General features: G+C 45.3%; 1 protein-coding gene across 2 annotated transcripts in view; it reads right to left on the bottom strand.

The window, feature by feature from the left end:
• UBE2G2 (ubiquitin conjugating enzyme E2 G2) overlaps positions 1-15,440 on the bottom strand; it is a 39,687-nt gene extending 24,247 nt beyond the window's left edge. The window contains exon 1 of one of the 2 annotated variants that reach the window (XM_036243523.1): positions 15,324-15,440. In XM_036243523.1, coding sequence (XP_036099416.1) covers positions 15,324-15,366 — 43 coding nt within the window. In that variant the 5' untranslated portion in view covers positions 15,367-15,440. Of the gene's footprint in view, positions 1-495; positions 575-15,323 lie in introns of those variants that run through there. The other variant, XM_036243527.1, reaches the window with a different exon arrangement.
• Between the last annotated feature and the right edge of the window lie 1,699 nt (positions 15,441-17,139).

Raw genomic sequence — 17,139 nt, 5'->3', positions numbered from 1 at the left:
TTGTCCGGCCGGTGTGGCTCAGTGGTTGAGCATCGACCCATGCACCAAGAGGTCGCCAGTTCGATTCCCGGTCAGGGCACATGCCCAGGTTGTGGGCCAAATCCCCAGTAGGGGTCATGCTGCAGGCGGCCAATCGATGTTCTCTCTCATCAATGTTTCTCTCTCTCCCTTCCTCTCTCTCTCAAAATCAATAAAGAAAAAAATTTTTTTTAATAAATAAAAGGACACAGTTAATTTTAATCACAAAAGCATTCAATTCCAGGTGATATTTCTTCTCTTTACACTTGCTTCTTGTTCACATCTGAAGCTTTGAGGAGCTATACAAAGCCAAGGGGCAAGGGTTTAAGTGACCCTACGTGACCAATACAACTAGAATTGGCCAACTACTAATTAAATATCAATCAACAAATAATCAATTAATTATGCTTTTACTCTCCCAAGTTTTATTCTAGGCCGAGGAGATATAGTGGTGAATGATACAAACAAGGTCCCCACCTTCAATGAGCTTCCATTCTAGTGAAGAAAGATGGGTAATGAACAAGGAAACATAAATAAAATGAGTTTCAGATATTGATGAGTACAGTGAAAACGTGATACAATGACAGCTGTATCGAGGTGGACAAGACATGCCTTGCTGGGGAGAGGACACTTGATGGTGAGATCCTTTTTGTTTTTTCAATTGAGATACAAAAAACATAACAGGATATTAGTTTCAGGTATACAACAGAATGAGTCAATATTTGTATATACTGCAAAATGGTTAACTACAAATAACTCTGGTTAACATCCATCAACACATACAGTTACAAATTCTTTTTTTAAATCTACTCTCCCAGCAACTTTCAAAGATGCAGCACAGTATTATTAACTATAGTCACCATGCCCTACATTACACCCAAGATTTAGTTTATATCTGCAAGTTTGTACCTTTTGACCCCCTTCACCCATTTCGTCTGCCCTCCCCCACCTATAGCAACCATCAATCTGTTCTCTGTATCTATGAGTTTGGTTTTGTTTTTTTTAGGATTCCACATATAAATTAGATCACATAGAATTTGTTTTTCTCTGTCTGACTTATTACACTTAGCAGAATGCTCTTCAAGCTCCATTCATGTTGGAGCCAATGGCAAGATTTCCTTCCTTTCTTATGGCTGAATAATATTCCATTGTATATATACTCTATATTTACAGCAGCATTATTCATAATGGGCAAAAAAAACCCGGAAACAACCCAAATATCTTATCAATAGAAGAGACCAATAAACTGTGGTATATTCATACAATGGAACAAAAGTGAAAGAAAAATGATGTACAGCTACACACATTACACGTTGTGCAAAAGAACACAAACCTAAACACTACATAACACACTGTATATATACACATACATACACAATATAGAATATACACACATAGAACACATAACTACATTTACATAGAGATTACATACGTCAATAGCAGGCAAAGCTGAACTACAGAGATTAAGAATAGATGCTTTGGCCCTGGCTGGTTTGCTCAGTGGTTAGAGCCTTGGTCCAAGGACCTAAGGGTCTCAGGTTCGATCCCCAGCCATGGTTGGGGTTGTCCCGGAGGCAACCAATCAATGTGTCTCTCTCTTTCTCCTCTTCCCCCTCCCCTCCCACTCTAACTGGAAAAAAAAAAAAATCAATAGAAAAATATCCTCAGGTGAGGTTTAACCCCACCCCCCACCCCACCCCCGCCTCAAAAAAAAACACACCAAAATACATGCTTTGGCCCTGGCCAGTGTGGCTCAGTTAGTTGGAGCACCGTCCCATATACTGAAAGGTTGCAGGTTCAATTTCTGGTCGGGGCACATATAGAAGGCAACCAACTGATGTTCTCTCTCACATTGCTGTTTCTCTCTCTCTCAAATCAGTAAGTATATCCTCAGGTGAAGATTTAGAAAGAGAGGGAATGCATGCTTTGTGGAAAAGCAAAGCTGAACAAGGAGACTCTCCTGTGAGGAAGAGCTGCCTGGGGGCGGGGAGCCCACACCCTGGGGTTCTAGAGGGCTGGCAGCCCTCTTGCTTCCCCTGGCTGGCATCGCTCTCTCTGAGAACTCCCTGAGCTGAACGCGTCCTTCCTTGTTCTTCTCTTCGTTGGTTATATTCCAAGCCATTAAGTAGTTTTAAAAGCTGTTACTTCAACAGTCCCAAAGGGAAGACTATACTTAAGCCAGAGAGGCAGCTGTGACAGTGGCAGGAATGGAGAGGCTGGGCTCTCCCCCACAGGCAGAGGGGCAGGGCTTGCTGACGAAGTTCCCGTGCTAGGTGAGTGCAAACAAGAGGGTCCAGACCATGACTCTGGTGGCACCACTGCTGGGCTGGGATGGGGGAGTTCTCACTTAAACGTCTGCAGGCCGAGACATTAGTAAACAGACAAGCAAAGGTGACAGGCAGGTGGCCGAGAATGAGTCTGAAGCTCTAGAGAACATGGATGTTGGAGATGGAAAGTGGGGAGTTACTGCATAGGAGCGCACAGAGCCCCCAGGGCCTGATGGGACTTGTCAGAGCAGTATTTCCCAGGGAACATCTGGAAGTACAGGTGGCTGTTTTTAGGTTGCACAGTAACAGGGGAATGCACCTGCCATTGGTAGGAAGGGACCAAGAACTTTTAACACTCTGCCATAAACAAGCCCATAAGGAAAAATGTATCTCACTCAAAATGCCAGTAACACCTGTGGAGAAACCCTGACCCAGGAAACAAGCAAAGGGACGTCAGAGAGCCAAGTCTGTACCAAGGGTGAAGAGGGAGACAGCAGTTGTCAGGGGAAGCCAGCGAAGTAACACAAACAGCATTGGTCCCAAGCGCCAAGTCCATTAAATACTCCACGGAAGGAAGAACCAAGTGCAAATGAGGTAATTACCAGTGAGGCTGAGGTCCTTGGATCCGGCAGACAGATCCTGACTGTCTCAGCCCCTCTCTGTACCTCTTCATGGTAGTAGACTGGGAGAAGTAACCCCAGGACCCAACTCACAGGCTTTACACACCTAGTCATCTGAAATCTCATCTGGGTTTTGTGTTTAAGTCAAACCACCTTTTGTAAGAACAAAAAAAAGAAACAATAAGGTAGATGGGTTATAAACTGCTAAGGGAAGCAGAGGGGGCACAGGTGGGCAAGGGGGTGGGGATGGAGGGGTGAGGCAATGTTTTTTTTTTATTTTTATATTTTATTTTTTTATCCTCATTCGAGGACACTTTTCCATTTTTTGTTCAGGTAGAGTGGGAGGGAGAGAGAGGAGAGAGAGAGAGAGAGAGAGAGAGAGAGAGAAACATCAACGTGGAAGGGACACATCGAGTGGCTACCACCCGCACGATCAACCAGGGCCGGGGACAAACTGCAACCGAGGTATGTGCCCTTAGCGGGAACCGAACCCGGGTCTCTCTGGACCGCAGGCCGACGCTCTAACCGCTTGAGCCAAACCGGCCAGGGCGAGGTGGGGCAATGTTGATGGAAATGGGAGTAGGGTGCCTAAGAGCAACATAGAGAAATAATTACACCAATCATTTTCATGGAATCTCAAAGAGGAGTTTACACCAAAAAGAGCTAGCTTTCTTCTTCATTTGTGGAGTTCCCCCTTTAAGTGAGAACTCCCCCTTGGAACTTCCCTCTGTGCCACCCCCCCTTTAGGAAGAGGCAAAGGGTAGTCTAAACGGTGTAGCTGGAGAAACAGCCCACTCCAGCAAACTTCCTACCAGCACTCTTATTCAACAGCGGCACCTACTGGTCAGTACAGAACTACAGCAACTCAGTTCCCAGACGGAGGTAATGCTCCTGACTACACATTCATGCAGTCATAGTTTCATATTTACAGAAAAAACAATTTCAAAATAAAAAGAAACAAAATCTTAACAATGTCAGAGAAATTTGCAAAGATCATAACACTGATTCCTTGACAATGTTGCTAAAAAAATATTTTTAAAGTGGCTTAAAAAATAGCTGCCAGCCCTGGCTGGTTTGGCTCAGGGGTTAGAGCGTCGGCCTGAGGTCCTGGGAGACCCGGGTTCGGTTCCCGCTAAGGGCACGTACCTCGGTTGCAGTTTGTCCCCGGCCCTGGTTGGTCGTGGGGGTGGCAGCCACTTGATGTGTCCCTTTCACATCGATGTTTCCCTTTCACATCGATGTTTCCCTCTCTCTCTCTCTCTGTTCCTCTCCCCCCACCCCCCCACTATACCTGAACAAAAAATGGAAAAATGCCCTCGGGTGAGGATTAAAAAAAAAATATATATATATAGCTGCCACACAGCCCAACCAGATGAGATTTCAGATGACTAGGTGTGGCTCAGTGGATTGAGCTCGCCCCATGGATGGAGAGGTCCTGGTTCCACTCCTGGTCAGGGCACATGCTTGGGTGTCAGGCTCGATCCCCAGTAGGGGGCACATAGGAGGCAGACAATCTATGTCTCTCTCACATTGATGTTTCTATCTTTATCTCCCTTCCTATCTCTCTAAAAAATAAATAAATAAAAACATATTTTTAAAAAAATAGCTGCCACACAAAATGAAATATAAATTTAACCTTTAACCCAGCAATCCCATGTCTCAGAATCCATCTCACAGATACACTGGTAAAAATAAGGAAAGATACATGCATAAGGCTATTCATTTCAGCCCTATTTGTAATATCAAAAAACTGGAAACAACCCAAATACTATCCATAGGGGACCAGTCAAATTATGTTACATCTACCAAGACCATACCCACAGCTGTGAAGAAGAATGATGGACACCTCTATGCACTAGCACAGAATAAACTCCAGGGCATATCAAATGGAAAAGCAAAGTGGAGGAAAGTGTATAACTAGCATCTCTAAAGAAGTGATTCAGGTTAAATGAGGTCATGGGGGGTAGGGGGCTCTGACTGGTGTCCTTATAAGGAGGTTAGGACACAGACACAAAGGGACAACCACATGAGGACACAGGGAGAAGACAGCTCAGAGAGGCTACATTATACAAAGAATTCTTACAACTTAATAAAACAAACATAACTGAAATATGAGCAAAAAAACTCAAGATACATCTTCAAAAAGATGTTGTGGATGGCATATAAACACATGAAATGATACTCAATGCCAATGGTCATTAGGAAAATGCAAATTAAAACCACAATGAGAGGATGGTGACATAGAAAGATTTTGAACTCACTGCCAACAGACACGTTTTTTTCCCCTTAAGAAACAAAACAAACACAAAATAAAGGCTGGCTGAAGGACGACTATGCTAAGTAAACACTGCCCTGTTGGAGAGCACCAGCGTGCCCTGGAAGGGGCCTTAGCACATGCTGGTGCTCTGATCTTTGCAGCGGCCACGTTCGAATGTCTCTTGATCACCTGGCTCTGAAGCCCAGGGAGCTTGTGTTCCTGGTCACTCGGGACTACAATAATTGGTGTCACCCAGAAAAGAGTTCATACCCCAGTCTGGCACCCTGATTTTTGTGAATGCTCCCAGGCGACACCTCTACATTACCTAGCTCTGGTGGCCAGTGGGGCTTCCACACTCTGAGTCGCTCAGGACTGTAACCACTGGAAAGAGTTCTTAAATAGCTACCAAGTCTAGAGCACAGCAAAAGGCAAGAGACCCAGAAGCCTGGTCTTTCTGTGAAGGAGGCCTATTAACAAATAATCATGACTGCAGCCTGAGGGACAGGCTTCTAATTAAACTGGAATCCTTTCCAAAGACCTCAGAAGGCAGGTGCTAATTACATCATGCTCACCCTCTGCTGAGCACCAGAGTGCCAATGTCTCCTGGAGGGGAGTTTTATACATGCTTAGTGCCCTGGTTGCCCTTTGATCAACTTGCCAACAACAAAACCAGTAGGGGCCAGAGAGCAGGGTGCAAGGGCAGAGTGTAGATGAGGTCAGAGGCAGAAGGGCCAGAGCACGTAGAGCCTGACAGGTCATTGCAAGGACTTTAGTTTTTACTACAACCGAGGGTCCTAGGCAGAGTGACATGACCTGACTTTCTGCTGTGTTAAAACTAGAACCAAGTGGGGCAAGAGCAGCAGAAGACCTCTACGGACTGAACTGCAGTCATCCAGGCCTGGGACTTGGCTCAGCCCGCACAGGGCTCCAGATAAAGTCTGAAGTAGGACACCAAGTTACTTGTGGATATAAAAGAAAAGTGAGGCATCAGGATGGACCCAAGGTTTTGAGCCCAAACAGAAAGAATGAGGCTGCCAACACTTGAGACAGGGTACGACAATGATACAAGAAGAGCAGGGGCTCAGTTTTACACACGTGAGTTTGGGGTTCCTGTTAGACACTGTACTGAGTTGAATTATGTCCCCCAAAATCTGTGAAAGTGACCTTATCTGGAAATGGAGGTCTTGCAGATGTACCCTGGTTAAAATGAGGTCATACTGGACTAGGGTGGGGCCTAAACCAATGACTGGTAACTTTGTGAGGGAAGACAACCACATGAAAAGACAGAGACTGGAGTTACACCACCACAGGCCAAGGAACACCAAGGATTGCAGCAACCACCAGAAGCTGGAAGAAACAAGAAGGAACTCTTCCCCAGAGCCTCTGGGGGGAGCGTAGCCCTCCAGGCACCTTGATTGGGGACTTTTGGCCTCCAAAACCGTGAATGATTACATTTCTGTTGCATTAAGCCACCGAGCTTGTGCTCCTTTATTTTGGCCCAAGGAACTCACACCTAAGTCTATCTCTGACATAGATGATGTATGAAGACAAAACCTCAGAAGAAGATACCAGCTAAAACATTTTGCCCTGGCGGGAGTGGCTCAGTTGGTTGAGCATCGTTCACAGGTTAGATTCCAGCTCAGGGCACATGCCTGGTTTGCTGGTTCAATCCCTAGTAGGACGCATGCAGCCAATCTATGTTTCCCACTTACTGATGTTTCTCTCTCTCTCCTCACTCCATTCCTCTCTCTCTAAAAAAAAATCAATAAAAACATCTTTTTAAAAAGTGGGTCTTTTTTCTGGCTTTCCTTTTTCTGGTTTTAAGAAATTAGACAAGTCATTTTACTTCTCTGTTAATTCAATTTCCTGTAAAATCAGGAGCCTGAGCAGAATCATATCCAAGATCTTACCACCTCTAAATTTCTGTAGTGCTATGACTATTCCCAAGTAAAATAAAGTCCAACAACGCAAAGTTTGGATTGAACTTAGTAAATTCCTTCCCTACATTGACCCTCCCTGCCCCCCAGCCACCAGGTTTCCCGAGAGGAGACAAGGCACCAGTCCCTCCACTCACCCCACTCTTTGCTCACACTAAACCACCTCTCCCGAGTCTCTTTTACATATATGTTCCTCCTATGGAGGGCACTAGGTGGTGAGCATTGTTTAAATATTTATTTTAATGACCCTGCATTTGCGACACTTTGGTTTGCTCACGCCAAACATTAGCTCTCCCCACACAGTGCTACTGATGTGGTTCAGGCAATTGAGCTGCATGCATATCTACCAATTACTTTCATGACTTCATTAAGTTAGCTTATTTTCAACTTTCATCTGAAGGTATCTTCAACGTAATCATAACAATAACAGCTGTCATTATCAAGGGCTGCCTATCGGTATCCTGCAAAGTGCTAGTCTTCCCAGGTGTGGATGAAAAGGGACCACATACTAAACCTGACAGGCTCAGGGGAGGCCTTTGTGGCAGCCTCACAAACTCACTCAGAGGCCTAAAATAACCACACAGGATGGCATGAACTTGAAACTTTTTAACTAAAGGTGGATCATGGCAGGTAGTCATGTCCTAAAGGTAACATTTTTCCTTAATAAAGGTTAATCTTCACCTTAACTAAGTATGTCTGTTGTACTTTTGCATCTAGAATAAGGTACCTGATTAACATGCCTTTGCAAAAACAAAGTAATTTCCCTCCCCCCACCCCATCTCTCAAAGCAAAGGGCGGAGACCACAAATCCCCTCATTATCAATGTTATCATGTTATTGTTGACTATCCTGTACCCCATGTAAAAGAAGTATGTGTCCATCATTTTACTTTTAATCCAATCCCAGGGGTGTCCGCACTTTGCTTTCTCCAGTCTCCCTAATCTATCACCAATGGATTTCATGTACCCACTTCCATCTTCTCTTTTGATTGTAATGCACAATGCAGGGTACAGAACTGCCATCTTCTCAATTCTTTGAGGTTCTGCTTCCAGACGACTGTCGTCAGTGGCTCAAATTAACTCATAAAAAGTCTCTACGGGCCTTGAGAAATGCCACCGTACAGGAGCAGGCGACATCAGTAAGAAGTGGAAATACTGAGTCACAGAGGGGTTCAGCAGTGGAAAGTGGCAGCAGAGTGAATGGAAGCTACACAGACCATCTCCCAGGACCAAACTGGAATTACAACTAAAATAAAGACAAATCGTCAGGAAAAAACAACTGAAAAGCATATGGAGAGAACCCGTACAACCAAGGACAGAAAGAAGACACCGAATCAAGCCTGGTAGGAACTGCAGAGGTGCGTGAGGGTAGGCTGGGAGCCCACGGACAGCAGTGGAGAGCTGTATTAGCTGAGTGCGCTTCCCACTGAGAAAGTGGGGGTTTTAAAAAGCACCAAATCAGCTACAGCCACTCACCTTCGGCTCCAGCAGAGGGAGGGCGGACTGGACTGGAACCGTGTGGAGAGAGTCCGGGGCTACTGGCTCAGGAGAGAGCTGGACTGGATGACACCAGGAGTTTTGTGTTGAATCACTCCCTCACAGGACAGTAGCCATCTTACTTAAAGAGCCCCTTCCCAGAGCCCCTGGGAGAAGCAACAGCCCCTCCCCTAAGGGATTCAACACCACCAGGCCAGGACAGAGAAATGCAAATTGAGGTTCATTAACATCCAGTTGGATAGCAAGCAAGTGCCCCACCCACTGGAAATCCTCTTAACAGCTGAGGGATTTTTCATTCAGCTGAGGGCTACAGATCCAGGCTCATCAAGTAACTGAGACTAATAACCTCCAGGCAAAAAGCTAGAGGATAACTGAACCTTTCCTTGGCTTGCAAATCTACCAAGGAAAGTAAGACTTGACAGTGGTACTTAACGTGGGTCCTCCCAAACTCATCCAAACCCAGTAGAGGGAGCCAATCTGGCAGCCTCTAAAACCCACTGAACAAACAAAATGGCAAAACCAAGAAACAAATTCCAAATGAAAGAACAAGAGAATTCTGCAGAAGAAGAAATAAATGACATAGAATTAAGCAAGATATTAGAGGCAGAGTTCAGAGCAATAATCATGAGGAAGCTCACCAGCATGAGTAAAGATAAAGAAACATTGAAAACAAGCCAATTGGAAATGAAGAATGACATAGCAGAAATAAAGAACACATTGGAAGGAATAACCAGAGGAGTAGAGGAAGCTGATGACCAGATCAGTGAATTAGAAGACAGGGTAGAAAAAATCACCCAATCAGAAAACCAAAAGGAAAAAAAAGAAAAACAATTAAAAAACAGGAAGACAGCCTAAGAGAACTGTGAGACAACATGAAATGTACCAACATCCGCATCACAGGAGTGCCAGAAGAAAATGAGCAAGGGTTAGAGAATATATTTGAAGAAATAATGACAGAAAACTTCCCTAACTTGGTGAAGAAAAAAGGCATACAAGTTCAAGAAGCACAGAGAGCCAAGTAAGAACAACCCAAAAAGGCCCACACCAAGACACATAATAATTAACACCCTGTTGACAGCTAACAAGTTAACTCATAAAGGAGTTTCTCAGTTTATTGCTATTGATGGAACAACCAAAAAATCACAGTGGAGGGATTACTGGTCAAGGGACCCTTTGGTTGAAGCTCTGATATTTCCTAAAACTATGAGCAGAATGAGGTTCGAGCAAATTCTTACGTTTTTCCAACTCAGTGATGATTCACAAAATACATCTAATGGTTGTCTCTAGTTATGGCCTTCATTTTCAAGTCTATGTTATTGGATATGAGTATTGCTACCCCAGCTTTTTCTTTCTTTCCATTTGCTTGGAAAAATGTTTCCATCCCTTCACTTTCAACCTATGTGAGTCTTTTGTTGTGAGATGGGGCTCTTGTAAACAACATATATATATGAGTCATGCTTTCTTATACATTCAGCTACTCTTTGTCTAAAATTAGGCCTCTTTTGGATTACTTTCTTCAAAAATTTCAGTCTTTGTATGTCCCTAAGCAGGAGTTATCCCTAAATGAAAGCACAGTGAAACCAGATATATTTGCAAAACATGTTGTGTACCATTACACGTAGGTGACTGCTGTACAGTACACCACACCAAAAAAAATTACTAAAATATATAATATGTATAAAATATAACATGTAGCAGATATGTACAAAGTTTCATTTAAGTCCATTATGTATACTGAAGTTTATTTAGATTGTTTCACTTTCATACTCAATTATGAAAAAATTGCCTGTGACATGAGATAACTTCTGCATAAAATTGCTGGTCAACAATGTGTTAAAATGCCAAATATTAAAGACAAAGAAAATACTAAAGGCAGCAAGAAATAAGCAACAGGTTACCTATAAAGGACCCCTGCTAAGGCTATCAGCTGACTTCTCAACAGAAACACTACAGGCCAGAAAGGAATGGAATAAAGTAATCAAGGAAATAAAAAAACAAGGATCTGAATCCAAGACTACTCTGTCCAGCAAGACTATCATTCAAAATAGACGGTGAAATAAAGAGCTTCCCAGACAAAAAAAAAAAGCTAAGGGACTATATTAGCACCAAACCAGCACTCCAAGAAATGTTAAAAGGACTGCTGTAATAAGTGGAAGAAATAGGAAGAAAAACATAACCATAATGAACAAAAATGGCAATAAATAAGTACATATCAATAATAACCTTAAATGTAAATGAGTTAAACACTCTGATCAAAAGACAAAGAGTAGCTGAATGTATAAGAAAGCATGACTCATATATATGTTGTTTACAAGAGACCCATCTCACAACAAAAGACTCACATAGGTTGAAAGTGAAGGGATAGAAAAATTTTTCCAAGCAAATGGAAAGAAAGAAAAAGCTGGGGTAGCAATACTCATATCCAATAACATAGACTTGAAAATGAAGGCCATAACTAGAGACAAAGAAGGCCACTACATAATACTGAAAGGATCTGTACAACAGGAGGATATGACCTTGGTAAATGTATATGCACCCAACACAGGAGCACCAAAATACATTAAAAAACTTCTGGAGGTCTTCAAAGGAGAAATCGACAGCAATACAATCATAGCAGGGGACCTCAACACCCCAATGACATCACTGGATAGATCCTCTAGACAAAAAATTAACAAGAAAACAGAGACTCTAAATGATGCACTATATCAAGTGGATTAAATAGATAACTACAGAGAATTACACCCCAAAACTGTAGAATTCACATTCTTCTCAAGTGCATATGGGACATTCTTGAAGACAGACCATGTGTTAAGACACAAACTAAATCTCTACAAGTTCAAGAAGACTGATATCCTATCAAGCATCTTTTGAGATCACGGTGGCATGAAACTAGAAATCAATACAGCAAAAAACATTCAAACACATGGAGACTAAATAGCATGTTATTAAACAATAAATGGGTTGCCAAGGAGATGAAGGAAGAAATTTTAAAATTCCTGTAAACCAATGAAAATGAACACACAACAACACAAAATCTATGGGACGTAGCAAAAGCAGTCCTGAGAGGGAAGTTCACTGCACTACAGGCCTACTTCAAGAAACAGAAAAATTTCTAATTTACTTTCTAACGCTACAACTTAAAAGAACTAGAAAGTAAACAAAAAGAAAATCCCAGAGCAAGTAGAAGGAAAGAAATAGTAAAGGTCAGAGCAGAAATAAATGACATAGAAACTGAAAAACAAAACAAAACAAAACAAAAAAAAAACAATTCACAAGATCAATGAAACAAAGAGCTGGTTCTTTGAAAAGATAAACAAGATTGATGGACCCTTAGCCAGATTCACCAAGAAACAAAGAGAGAGGACCCAAATAAACAAAATCAGAAACTAAAGAGGAGTAACAACTGACACCACAGAAATACAAAGAATCATGAAAACATACTACAAACAATTACATGCCAACAAATTGGACAATCTAGGACAGTGGTTCTCAACCTCCCTAATGCCATGACCCTTTATACAGTTCCTCATGTTGTGGCGACCCCCAACCATAAAATTATTTTCATTGCTACTTCATAACTGTAATTTTGCTACTGTTATGAATCACCTTCGGAAATATGTATTTTCTGATGGCCTTAGGCGACCCCTGTGAAAGGGTCGTTTGACCCCCCCAAAGGCGTCACGACCCACAGGTTGAGAACTGCTGATCAAGGCAAAATAGACAAAGTTCTAGAAACACACAGTCTCCCAAAACTGAATGAGGAAGAGATAGAAAATTTGAACAGACCAATAACAACTAAGGAAATTGAACATGTAATCAAGAAATTCCCTGCAAACAAAAGCCCAGGCCTGGACGGCTTCACGGGGAGTTTTACAGAACATTCAAAGAAGATCTAACACCCATTTCTCCTCAAACAACTCCAAAAACTCCAAGAAGAAAGATTTCCAAACTCATTTACAAGGCCAGCATAATTCTAATTCCACACCAAATAAAGACACTACAAAGAAAGAAAACTACATACAGGTCAATATCCCTAATGAATATAGATGCCAAAATGAAGCTAGACCACCAACTTACACCATACACAAGAATAAACTCAAAATGGATAAAAGACTTAAATGTGACTCATGAATCCATAAAAATCCTAGAAGAAAAGGTAGGCAACAAAATTTCAGACAATACACGCAGCAGAATTTTCAGATACCATACCTAAGGCAAGAGAAACAAAGGGAAAAAAATGAATAAGTGGGACTACATCAAACTAAAAGCTTCTGCACAGCAAAAGAAACAAGCATCAAAATGGAGAGGGAACTCACTATATGGGAGAGCATAATTTCCAACGATATATCAGATAAGGTTACTTTCCAAAATATATAGAGTACTCATACAACTCAAGGAAGAAAAACAATCCAATTAAAAAATGGGCAGAGGACCTAAATAGATACCTCTCCAAACAGGTCATACAAATGGCCAAGAGACATATTAAAAAATGCTCAACATCACTAATCATCAGAGAGATGCAAATTAAAACAACAATGAGGTATCACTTCACACCTGCCAGAATGGCCGCCATCAACAAATCATCAAACAACAAGTGTTGGTGAGGGTGTGGAGAAAAGGGGACTCTAGTGCACTGCTGGTGGGAATGCAGACTGGAGCAGCCACTATGGAAAACACTATGGTGTTACCTCAAAAAATTAAAAATGGAACTGCCATTTGATCCAATGATCCCACTTCTAGGAATATGTCCTAAGAATCCTGAAACACTAGAAAGAATATATGTACCCCTATGTTCATAGCAGCACTATTTACAATTGCTAAGATCTAGAAACAATAGATGAGTGGATAAAAAAGCTGTGGTACATATACACCATGGAATACTATGCAGCTATAAGGAAGAAATCGTACCCTTTGAGACAACATGGAGGGACCTGGAGAGCATTATGCTAAGTGAAACAAGCCAGTCAGAGAAAGACAAATATCACATGATCTCACTTATTTGTGGAATATAATGAACAAAATAAGCTGATGAACAAAATACACCCAGAGACATAGTAGTAGGGTACAGACTGACAAACCTCAGAAGAGGGGGGACAGGGCGGGGGGAACAAGCCAAAGAACTTATATGTATGTATGTGTACCCAATGGACATAGACAACAATGCTGGGGGTGGGGGGAGGGGACCCGGAGGAAGGTGTCGATGGCGGAAAAAGGAGAAACATCTGTAACAAAAATAAATTAATTAAAAATATATTTTTTTAAAAGTCTCTACAGGTTTGAACGCTTTTTGCGTTAGCACAGGTGAGGAAAGTGCAGAGGTTAAGGGCCAAGGTCAGTGTCAATAAGCAGAAGCAGTGTCTGAACCTAGGTCTGTGGCCCTGCCCTTAATGAGGAGGGGACTGCCACCTTGTCTCCACCAACTATTTGACAGGACAGCACCCCAGGACTTGTCCCAAAGGAGCATTCCGCTGTGAGCGTAGTATGCGGAATGTTCCTAGTTCTCATTTCTCCCTTTGCTTTCTGCAAATACTAAAAACTTCTACTGGCTAAGAAAGCACTGAGGTTTTCTGAACACTACCTAGGAAGAACGGCGGGTGGTGGTGATACCGTTGCAATTAGCTAATTATTAATAACAGGAAAAGAGCAAAGGGGAGCCCAGACTTTACAGGCATGTTCTCTGCAAAACATGGGGGAAAGGGACAGGACCAAGGGAAGACAGACGCATGCCCAGTAAAGTTGGGATGACTAAGGACCGTGCTTGCTGTTAGTCACACCTGGGAACAGATCAGGGGCCAGAATGGGCGTGGCCACTGAGAGCGTGCAGCTCTTGGCAAACTGGCTGATGGTTCGCAGCTGGCTCCCTGGTGTTCTCCCCTGTGGCCTATGGCCATGCGAACCCCGCACGCGATGGGCTAATGGACTGCAACTAGCCAGATGCTGTCCTGGACCCCCCTCCAACAGGGAAAGGAAGCCGAAGACACTGGCTTTGCTGGTAGCTTTACTGAAACCCCAGCTCCCCTTCTTCCATGACATTTTCTTCTAAGTAAAATGTGACTTTAGAAACACTAGGATTTAATTACATGCAAACAAAAATCACTGTGCTCCAGGGCGAGCCTCAGAAAATCCCTTCCCTCGGGATATCTAAGGCATCCTATCCCCAGGAGCGGCCCTGTTCAAAACCTCCCTCCCCTGATGACGGAGGAAGCCAAAGGCTGACCTTGCACCTTAACTCATCCCAGTGCGTTTTCCCTCTGAAAACACTTCTCCGTTTTCGAACCTCTCAGGAGGCAACTGAGGCGTCCCTCCTCTCCGCTCTCTGCACGCGGGCGAGGCTGAACTAGGGAGTTCTGCAAATCCTGACTCGGCCACAGGCACAAGCAAGCGGCAAACGGCAGAGAATTCACCGCTCGCCGTTCTGGCCAGCGCAGCGTCACGTTCACTTCTGCCCTTTAGCGCGCCCTCCGCACAGGTGCACGGTCACGTGCGGGCGCCGGCGGCGGGCACAGCGGGGCAGGGCGACCCGAGCCCGCGGCGGCTCCCCCGCCGCCCACCGTGAACAAACGGGTCGGGGGGGAGGAGTCCGCGGCTCCGCAGGCAGCTTCCCCGGGCTCCGCACTCCGCCCGGGCCTCCGGGAGCAGCGACGGACTGGGGCCCAGGGCGCGGCCGGGAGGGGGGCCAGGGGGCGCCGCCCCGACGTGAGGCTCGGCGGCGGGCGGGCCCGGACTCACGTTTGTACTCGGCCATCAGCCTCTTGAGCGCCGTCCCCGCCATCGTCCGGGAAACAGCCGTGCCGTCGGGCCTAGCCGCTGAGCGCTCGTATCCTCCCGCCGGACGACGGGGTTGCTTCCGGGTCGCAGAAGCTCTTCCGGGCATGGGGGCGCGCGTGCGCGGTGGCTGGGCTGGCGCCGATGCGAACGCCGCGTGTGGGACAGGGCGGGGCACGGACGGGGCGGGGCGGGGCGGGGCACGGACGGGGCGGGGCGCGGACGGGGCGGGGCGCGGACGGGGCGGGGCGGGGTGTGCGAGGGACCGTGTCGCTGCGGCTTTGGCCCCTGGTCCCGCGAGGTGGCTTGGCCCTTCGGCCGTCTGTGGGGTTACAGCCTCTTCCAGCAGCCCGCTTCTGGAGGGCCGGGTCTTCCCGAAGATTCCGGGCGGCGGGTGCCCGGGATGGGTGCATGGTAACCACCTGTTCCGTCACAGTGGCCACAGGAGGGTCGGGACGAAGGAAGGGGCGACGGCAGGGCGGTGGACACGAGCTGGCCAGGGTATTTTTTAAAGACTCCCGGGGTGGGGGGCAGAGAATGAAGAAGCCGCAGTCGGCGGAGTCCACCGCTTGTGGCCGCGACAGTCATCCCCGCCGCTAGGAGCCAGTTACCCATTCGGGGCCGAACTGCAGCCAAAGGAGACCATCTCCTAAGACACTGCCGCCCGACTACTTCCCCACGACGGTTCAGTTTGGAAAGAGAGGTTTGGCGATGGTGGTGGGTTTATCCGGGTGCCCAGACTCGGCCCCACAGAGGGAGGGACCTGGGGAGCCCTAGGGGGCCCAAGCCGGGGGCCAGCCCGCTGACCAGCATGTGAGAGCTTCCTAAGCAATCACAGAGGCCAGCAAGTTCAGTGGAATTAGTATCTTACATCTCCAGCAACTGAAGTTCTGAAGTATAAAAAGCATCTTCTGCATCACAGCTGAACCCAGTTTAAGGTAGAGCTTTAATATTCATACCGTTTCCCTAGATGTAAGCTTGGGCAGCACAGCAGGTGCCACCTGCCAGGTTTTCCTGGGAGGTAGGGCTCCGGGACTTGGAACTCTCAGGGCTGAGATGGAGAGGTGCCAGCTGGGACCCTGGGACCACCAACAGGACGGCTACGGCACACCTCCTCCTGAAACATCAAGATCCTGGGAGCTACATTTACACAAATATGTTTTTTAATTTATTGGTTTGAGAGAGAAAAGGAGAAACTTCTATTTGGCGTTCCACTTATCTGTGCATTCATTGGTTGATTCTTGTATGTGCCCTGACTGGTGATTGAACCCACAACCTTGGCATATCTGGAAGACACTCTAACCTATTGAACTACGTGGCTAAGGCCTGTGAATATTTTTAATATATTAATACCAAGTGGTATTATTCCAAGTGCACAATTTGCATAAACTTTAGGGAAAAGGCACCTCAAGTACGCCCTGTTCCACTGTCTGCTGTGGGGGGGATTCAGGCAGCACTGCTCTCGTCCCAACCTCCACCTCCCAACGTAAGGGGGCTGTGCAGGGGCTGCTCTGTGGATGTAATCCCCCCACCACTCTCCGGGGCACCTAGCACTCTTCGGTCCCACCTACTGTGGCTGCTGCGAATGACCAGGTGCGAGTGGATGTGCCATATTTCACCTGCCCTTGACCTTTCTGCTTGCGCTCCTCTCTCCAGATGGACGAACCAAAATAGCTAGTCATTTTCAACCATGGTTTGTCACAGCAGAGTCCACTGGGAAGTTCTGTCAAATTAGCAGTTCAGCTTCAAATCAGTAAGGCACCAAACAACTTGAGATGCC

Source organism: Molossus molossus, unplaced genomic scaffold, assembly GCF_014108415.1.
Source record: "Molossus molossus isolate mMolMol1 unplaced genomic scaffold, mMolMol1.p scaffold_m16_p_5, whole genome shotgun sequence".
NCBI classification, from domain to species: Eukaryota; Metazoa; Chordata; class Mammalia; order Chiroptera; family Molossidae; genus Molossus; species Molossus molossus.
This window is presented reverse-complemented; position numbering and strand designations above follow the sequence as displayed.